Raw genomic sequence first — 8732 nt, forward strand, 5'->3', positions numbered from 1 at the left:
TCATTAATTCAGGGTTCGCCCACATGCCTTCACTTAACCTTAATTACCTGGAGACCCTAGTTCCAAATTCAGTCACATCTTAAAGTATCTGGAATTAGGGCCCTCAATGTAACTCAGCTCATAAAATTGAAAACTTATTGCCTAGAATATTGAATTTCTACTTAAGAAAATATCACTGTAGGACTTGAAACAGCTCAAAGAAGGATATAAACTCAATCTGTATCTTAAACAGTTTGTCAAGTTTGGAGTACACAAACAGACGCTGAGTTATTTTATCTTTTCAAGGAATATGTTGAGTAGATGAATCACACCGATGGAATATGAGAAACAGTGTTACTATGGCGATGAACAAAAGTATGCTGAAGCCAGGAAGGCTAGAATTAGGGGCGAAAGGAAATGGTATTTGCAATTACATGTGCATCCAGGGATAAACTTAATACCTAAGGGTTTTAGTCAAGGAGAAATGACCATTGGATTTAGCAAAATATTTCAGGGGAATATGGAAATACATACCAAGCTGTGAAGAGAATATGTGTAAGAGCTAAGAATAATCACTTCAAAAGAAAACCAACTGAAACTAAGTGAAGATTGTTAAACCGCAAGAGCAGCTGCAACAAAAACCCATTGACAAAGCATCACAATTAGCTCTTTAGAATATTTCGGAATTTGGTAATGTTCACCGAAATGTAGGGAAGCATAGCAAGGACAACTTCTAGCAAGAAAGTTTCAGGTCTTTGCAGTATAAGGCTTTCACTAGGACGTGGGTGAGGCACCAGAAGAGCCTGTAGGGTCCAGAACTCACTCATTCGCCCTCCAGTCCCCCGCCCCTTTCACTTCTCCCCAACCCCAGTAGGCTACTTGCCCTTGAGCTCATTTCTGCATTTAGGGAAGGGAAGTTCATTCATTTCGGATCTATCTCTAAGATTTAATTGCTCTGATTTAGAATTACCAGCCAGTGGGAGATAAATGCTCAAATGTGAGACTAAGGAAAACTTCAAATTATATAAGTAGACCATCAAATCTATTTTCATGCCAATCATCACTTGTACCGGATCGGCCAAAAAGTCTGTTTAGTTTTTTCCATAAAATAAAAGACATACTTTCCTGCCCTGGCTGGTGTGGCTCAGTGGATCTCGTGCTGGCCTGAGAATCAAAGGGTTGCCAGCTTGATTCCCAGTCAGAGAACAGGCCTGGGCTGTGGGATAGGTCCCCAGTGGGGGACACAGGAGAGGAAAACACACATTGATGTTTCTCTCCCTCTCTTTCTCCCTTCCTTCCCCTCTCTCTAAAAATAAAATAATAAAATCTTTAAAAAAATAAAAGACATTTTTTTAATTTTCAACAATAACTTTATTGATTTGGATATTTTGAGTATGTCCGTTACCTTCTATGTGGTATAATGTTGATTTTCTCAATTAATGTCTCCATTTGTTGACTACCAACTTCAGTGGGTCTACCATACTATAAAGCATTGTCCAGTGAGAAATCTACACATGAAACTTCACAAACCACCGTTGACATGTTTGATCAGTCGCAGCACCTTCTCCATACACTGCACAGATCTTTTTATTTTTGCATTTCTGTTGCATTTTCACCTTTCTTGAAATAATAAAGCATAATATGTCAAAAATAATTTGCATTTTCTTCCATCTTCAATATTACAATGGCTACACAAAATTTCACCAATTTTGATCATTTTTTTAAATGCATGCTGTTCTGACAGCTGTCACAAAACAATAATTGTTTTGAATGAAGTTAAAGACAACTAAGGACTACTAGAGTCTTCTTATGGAAAAAAAAACATTTTGGCCAACTCAATAAAATAAATAGTTCATCTCAAGATTACATCTTTATAAAATGAATTTGATGTTCAGAAGCAGAGTCATGGCCATGATGTTTCTTTAAATAAAATGTTCTTAAAATAAAATAAATTAAATAAAATTTCAGCCACGATGACTGGTGTGGCTCAGTGGGTTGTGCGTCATCCCACAAATCAAAAGGTCACTGTTTCAACTCCCAATTAGGGCTCGTGCCTAAGGTGTGGGTTCAGTCCGCAGTAGATGGGAGGTTCACAAGTCTAGAAAGAACATACATTTTTAGCAGATTCTCACATTTAAATGTGTGCATACAATTTAAGTAGACTACAAGGGAGGATTTGTATTATATTTGGAACATGGTTAAAAAAAATTTTAACAGCAAAATCTTTTAGAAATTCTTTGGCTTAAAAAATGTGAAATTTAGAACTTGTGTGGTATCTTTAAAATCTGATCGTTTTTCTATAAATATGTTACTATAAAAGATGTAGGGCCATGGTATAGAAATAAAAGATATTTTCCTATTTGAGAGAAAGAATTAATGTGGGGTATACTTTATATTTGGGGGTTTCTTTAAATTTAGGAGAAATTGTAGCAAATATAGAAAAGAACTTTGCCACTAATCAAGAAAGGGAATCACGTATTTTTTTTCATTTTAAGGGGGACAAATATCATTTGGAAGATATGAATGTGTCTGATATTAGCAAAGAGCAATTAGACTAGAAAGGGCAATTCACAATAATACACAAAGTGGGTATTACATTGCAAGATTCAAAGGAGTGCACATTATTAAAAGGTGAACCAAAGATTGTCAGTTTCACAGGGATTCGAATAGTCATTTATGACTATGAAAATGTTTATGAAACTTTTATGCTCTAGAGTCCAGGAGACAGTTTATTAACTTTGTGGTTTAATTGGCTATCACTACTAGTCTTAGAAATTAACCTTCATGGCAGTAGCCAATGAAGAGATGCTGGCAGGGGAAACTATGTTATAGCACAGTGAGAAGTTTATGAGCATCTAAATCAAACACTGGACAGAGCCAATGGGGTGGAAGAGATGGATATACTTGACCCAGGAGAGCAGTGTCACGGTTATCAATGACACTCCGAGATGTGGGCCAAGAAAGTATGGGAGACAACCTGGCATTTTCTAACCCACATGCCTAAGCAAATGACGAAGCTGTTAATTTAGGAAGAAGCAGAGAAACAAAACAAAGGGCAATTCGGATTGCAGGTTTGAGGGAGAAGAGGAAGAAAGAATGTCATATGAGTGAGAGTTTAAACATCGTATGTCTAAAGTGGCAACTCAAACATAGATGAAAAAGTCTAGGAGAGAGAGAAAATATGAATATACCCAGTACTGCCCATTTCTTTTTACACTTTTGAGAGGCTTGTCTTCGGCACTTTCTCTTTTAAAAAGATTTTATTTATTTATTTTAGAGAGATGAAAAGGGAAGAAGAAAGAGAGGGAGATAAACATGAATGGTGGTTGCCTCTCACGCATCCCTTACTTGGGAGCCTGGCCTGCAGCCCAGGCATGTGCCCTGACTGGGAACCAAACCAGCAACCCTTTGGTTCTCAGGCCAGCACTCAGTCCACTGAGCCACACCAGCCAGGGCGTTTCTGGCACTTTTGACACAAATTTTCTTGCCTAATCTTGTTGGCTTAACTCATTGATAACTCCCTCATCTCTAAATCTAGTCTCGCTTCTCATCTCCAGGGAGTAAAAGATAAGTCCAAAAACACATACACACTTTCAGGTGGAGAACTCACTGTAGAATTAAATGAATAAATTTGCCTTTATTTTTTCATGGAGAAATATACTTTTATAAATGGAATACATATGCATATTTATTCATAGCTATGCATTTATCCTTAAATGCTTAAAACTGAGAAAGAAAAAAAACAGGAAAAAGAAAATGGAAAGAACCTAGGATATTAGTGTCCCGTGGAAATAAAAATAAAACTTAGATAACTTAGATTCTTTCTCCCTACCTATCAGAACAGTTTTATGTCACAGGCAGATGGGTGTCTGGATAACTTTGCTATTTAATGTGGTTATACAAGGAGGGGCCATGGGGCAGGGGGTAGCCTGGAATAGCCACGCAGAAGAAGATCATTAAACAGGAGATCCGATTAGGTGAAACCAGCAAAAGTGCTCATCCTTCTAATACGCTTTTTGCGTAAACATGTCCCACTCCCCATGGGGACTGTCAGAAATTACACAGTGGTTCTTTGGGAATGTAGGGGTTTATTACTAAGGCAGAATCTCTTTGAAGGCTGCTTTGGGCTTTGCCTGGGGTTCTTAGGAAGTATCCTCCATCCGAGAAGACCTGCAAATCCCAGCACGAAGTGCCCAGTGGAATCAGAGGAGATGACCACCATGTATTAAGAATGATGAACAGAAAATTTCCAGAATCTTGTAAGAGGGAAACTGTCTTACTTAAGTAGTTTTTATTTAGTCGCCAGCATCCATGGGATCCTTTCTCTGGAACACAGTCCCAAGGCTCGTTGACATGAGCAGCAAGAATATCTCGCTGTACCCGGCAGCCTCCCCAGAAGATTCCTTCACCCCCGTTAGTTCTTTGTCTAGAATTGAGGAGTCATTTTTTAATTCCCATGGGGTTGTGTTTTTTTTTTCACTCACTGAGAAGGTACATTATTAGAGTCGGAGAAACTGATTTTGTGCATCTTGTGTGGAATCAACTATGTTTAAAACTTCATTCGATGCCCTGGGAAATGCAACTTGAAGCTTTCAGGTTCTTTGTTTTGCATTTGCAACAATACTTTGAGCAGAGACACAATAGCACCAGTCATCGTGCACCATTAAATATTAGTCAGTAGCTCCAAAAGCTGGTTAACTGACTGTCAAATTCTGCTGGGGAAGAACTGGACTTGCCTTCTTCCCAAAGGACAATCACAGAATCCGGCAGGTGGGAAAAACAAAAGTGTCCGGCATATAGAAATGATTTTATGTTTCTCTCCTAAAGACAACACTAGTGAATTTGACAGTATTGGTTTAAAAAAAAAACTTCTTTATTCCATTCAGGAGCTATGCCATCAACCAACAAGCCCAGAGCTTTTGCTGAAAACTTTAGTGGCACTTTGACCTTCAACTTCTCTTACTGAGATGAACAATTTTTGTTTATAAAACTGACTTTCTTGTGATGAAAATGCATAAAAAATGTGAGGATTTTTTTTCTCACCTGAGGAATACCAGCACAATACTTGAGGCTTTTGTCTTATTTGTGAAACATCACAAAAACTTCATTCCAACTGATTATGTCTATGATGTTAAAAATTCTGGTCCAGTATTTTTCATTTATGAAAAAAATAACATCCTTTTTTTGAAGTAATCTTTTTCCATAGGAACTATAATTTAAAATGATGTAGATATACAATTTATGTTTATCATTCTTGCATTTTTCTTGATTTTAAAAAATTTTGCGCATTACTAAAGTATACAATATGTTTATCTTTAGTAATTAAAGGACCGAAATGCTGACATCATAGTAGAAGTAATTTCTGTGCTTATGGGAAGTGTTGACATCTGTAAAGTTTAAAGAAAAACACAACTCAGAATTTTATACAGAAAAATGTACTTCTTGACATTAGAGATTCTAAAATAACTTGTAACAGATTAGACTTTAGATATTAGGTATGAAAACTAGAAAAAGTCTCTGCTTACAGTTGAACTTTTAAGACTAGAGAATAAAATATATAACATAAATGGCTCTGAGTTATATATAGCAAATGTCTGACTCTAGACTCTCCTTTTACTGGACCAGTAATTTCACTCTGGTATTTTTTAAAAAATTAAAATCATGCTAAAATATTTACCTTAACATACTCAATCATGGTGTATGTATGTACTTCCCACTTTTTTCTTTTTTCTCTCTTTTGTTCTTATTCTATTACAGTTGTCTCAGTTTTTTCCACTTTGCCTTCCTCTACTCATCTGACCCCCATTACCACAGTCGATTCCCACAGCACTGTCCGTGTCCATGGGTCATTTGTACATGTTCTAGGTCTAGTCCCTCCCCCTTCTTGCCACCATTATCCCCCTCTCTTCTCCGCTCGGTCACTGTCAGTCTGTTCTATGTTTCCATTCCCATGGTTCTATTTTGTTCATTAGAGACTTCTTATGAGTGAGATCACATGGTGTTTTTCTTTCACCAACAGGTTATTTCGATTAGCATAATACTCAATTAGCATAATATTCTCCAGTTTCATTGATGCTGTCGCAAGAGGTAGGAGTTCCTTCTTTCTTTCTGCTGCATAGAATTCCATGGTTATAAATGGAATTTACAGTGTTTTGATCCACTCATTGACTGATACATCAGAATAAACTCAAAATTGATAAAACACAAATATAACTCATGATACCATAAAAGTCCTAAAGGAAAACATGGTCAAAAAAGTTTCAGATATCCCACTTAGCAATATATTTGCTAATATATATCCTAGGGCAAGGGAAGTAAATGAAAAAAAATAAACAAATGGAACTATATCAAACTAAAAGGTTTCTATGTGGCTAAAGAAACCAAAATGAAAAGGGAACAGACTGTATGGAAGTCTTCTCTATGCTGTTCAGTTAGCTAAATTTTTATGATCTTTAAAGATCAAAATAAGGAACAGGAAAGGAATATTTTTCCTGAATCCTAATAAAAAGTAGCCTTCATCTACTCATAAATTTTCTTGTTATCGTGGGAAAATAGAGTTTTATTCGTCCATCCCTGGATACCCAGAACCTATTTTATACCCTCAGTAAATGCTTATTTGTAGGGTCTCAGTAAATGTTTATTTGTATGAATTAAGTATAGATGGTCTCTAATTTCAAGTAACTTTGACTCTAATAATGGGACATAAACAAAATATTGAATTAAAATTTAGTATACTGAATTTATTATCATATCATCTTTATATTTCTATTAATAAATAAGCCTTTTCCCAGCTGCCACTAAGGTGCTCAGTCCTTTCAAAGAAGCTAAAGCCACGTTGGGGTGAGGACCTCACTTCATCCAGTGACTAGCATCACTCCCCGCAATGCTCGCCCAGCTTTCGCCTACACCGTGGCCTCTGTCTTGGAGCTCATCTGCATCCACTCGGCCCTTATCCTGCACAACGATGAGGTGATGGTGAGGGAGAATAACATCAATGCCCTTATTAAAGCTAGTGTGAACGTTGAACCTTTCTGGCCAGGCTTGCTTGCAAAGACTCTGGCCAATGTCAACATTGGGAGTCTCATCTGCAATGTAGGGGCTGGTGCACCTGCCCCAGCAGCTAGTGCGGCACCAGCAGGAGGTCCTGCCCCCTCAACTGCTGCTGCCCCAGCTGAGGAAAAGAAAGCGGAAGCAAAGAAAGAAGAATCTGAGGTGTCTGATGATGACATGGGCTTTGGGCTATTTGACTAAACTTCTGTTGTAACAGTCAATAAAAATCTGAACTTCGAAAAAATATATATAGGATGCTTAAAGTGAAAAACAAAGCACAATCTAAATGATGAATATAAAGCAGCCAGGCAAGAGGGGTACATAGAAAAATTATTTTACATAAACTCAAAGGAATGTACAAAGGGCCCACAGGACAATATGAACGACATGATCACATCTTGGAACATTAGTGCCCTGTGTGTGATAAAGCCTATCTCTGATGACTCTGCATGCCTTTAACATTTTCCAGTGTATGCTAGGTACCATCAACAAGTCTTGTTCCTGTAAAGCAAGACTCGAAACAGAGTAAGAAATAACCAAATATGTTTACACTGCCACCTTATGTCAGTGACTAAGTGAAAAATATTATAGATTTTTTTGTAGCCTTCTTAAACACCATTTACCTACACAGTCATTAAATTATAAGCAATTACACCTTGAAACTCATTTGGAAGTCAGTTTGGATATACCAACATATATTGCCAATGATCGTATTTTGACTTTACCTAAGTACTTTTTAAATCATGTAATAAATTAATCTGAATATCATATTCAATAAAAGTGTATTAGACACAAGGTTTAGTGAATTGCATTAACTATCTTATTTATTTCCACTGCAACACAGAGTAGTAGATGATAACATTATTTCTATTTTAAGAAATATAAGAAAGAACTTAATTAATGAGATTAAAATCACAGAGTTTGTAAGAGTCAAAACCAAAATTCAGACTCAGGATTGCCTCACCTAAGTATTGTGCTCTCAACCACTACCTCATACTGCCTACCATGACCCCTGTGCATAGAAATAAACTAAGACTCAATAACTGACAACAAAAATAAATAAATAAAACTACTACTACACTACCAGCAATAGTGTAATGTCCAGTAATTTTTGTCGTGAATTCTGGACAGTTAGGGGGAAAGAAAAAGTTAGATTTCTTGTATATCCAATGAACTTTTAACTCCCTCTATCTCCTTAAGAGGAATTATTCTTTTTTAAAAAATATTTTATTTATTTACCTTTAGAGGGGAAGGGAAGGAGAGAGGGAGAGAAATATCAATGTATGGTTGCCTCTTCTGAGGACACACAATGTATCGTGTGTCCCCTTCGGGGACCTGGCCTGCAACCCAGGCATGTGCCCTGACTGGGAATCGAACCGTGATCTTCTGGTTCGCAGGCCCGTGCTCAATCCACTGAGCTACACCAGCCAGGGCCAAGGGGAATTATTCTTTAAGCAAGTTGTTCCGAGCATGGGATCCTGGGACCAGTAGCACCTGGGACTTTTTATCAATGCATTCTCAACTCTCATCCCAGGCATACGAATCAGAAACTCTGTAGAGTGTTTCAACAAGCCCTCCAGGGAATTCTTGAGAATCACATCCTGAGGATCATATCTCAGGTCCACTAAATCGATACACATAGGCCCATGGCTTCCACAGGAGGGCAGAGTAAGAAGTTAGCAGGAAGAATGGCCACTAGAGCC

General features: G+C 37.4%; 1 protein-coding gene across 1 annotated transcript; it reads left to right on the top strand.

Moving 5' to 3' along the window:
• Nucleotides 1-313: 313 nt before the first annotated feature.
• On the top strand, nt 314-7265 carry LOC119000064 (60S acidic ribosomal protein P1-like). Its single transcript, XM_037064839.1, has 2 exons — nt 314-399; nt 6825-7265. Exons 1-2 carry the CDS (start codon nt 314-316, stop codon nt 7228-7230), a joined length of 492 nt encoding a protein of 163 aa, XP_036920734.1. The 3' UTR covers nt 7231-7265.
• The last annotated feature ends 1467 nt before the right edge of the window (nt 7266-8732 follow it).

Source organism: Sturnira hondurensis, unplaced genomic scaffold, assembly GCF_014824575.4.
Source record: "Sturnira hondurensis isolate 20B ecotype Veracruz unplaced genomic scaffold, ASM1482457v3 Scaffold0015596, whole genome shotgun sequence".
Lineage (NCBI taxonomy): Eukaryota > Metazoa > Chordata > Mammalia > Chiroptera > Phyllostomidae > Sturnira > Sturnira hondurensis.

Bases quoted from the DNA above. Each gene is read 5' to 3' on its own strand.
- LOC119000064 (XM_037064839.1), top strand. From the start codon at position 314: ATGGAATATGAGAAACAGTGTTACTATGGCGATGAACAAAAGTATGCT. The intron at 400-6,824 runs GTATTTGCAATT...CGTTGGGGTGAG, and splicing joins ATTAGGGGCGAAAGGAAATG to GACCTCACTTCATCCAGTGA.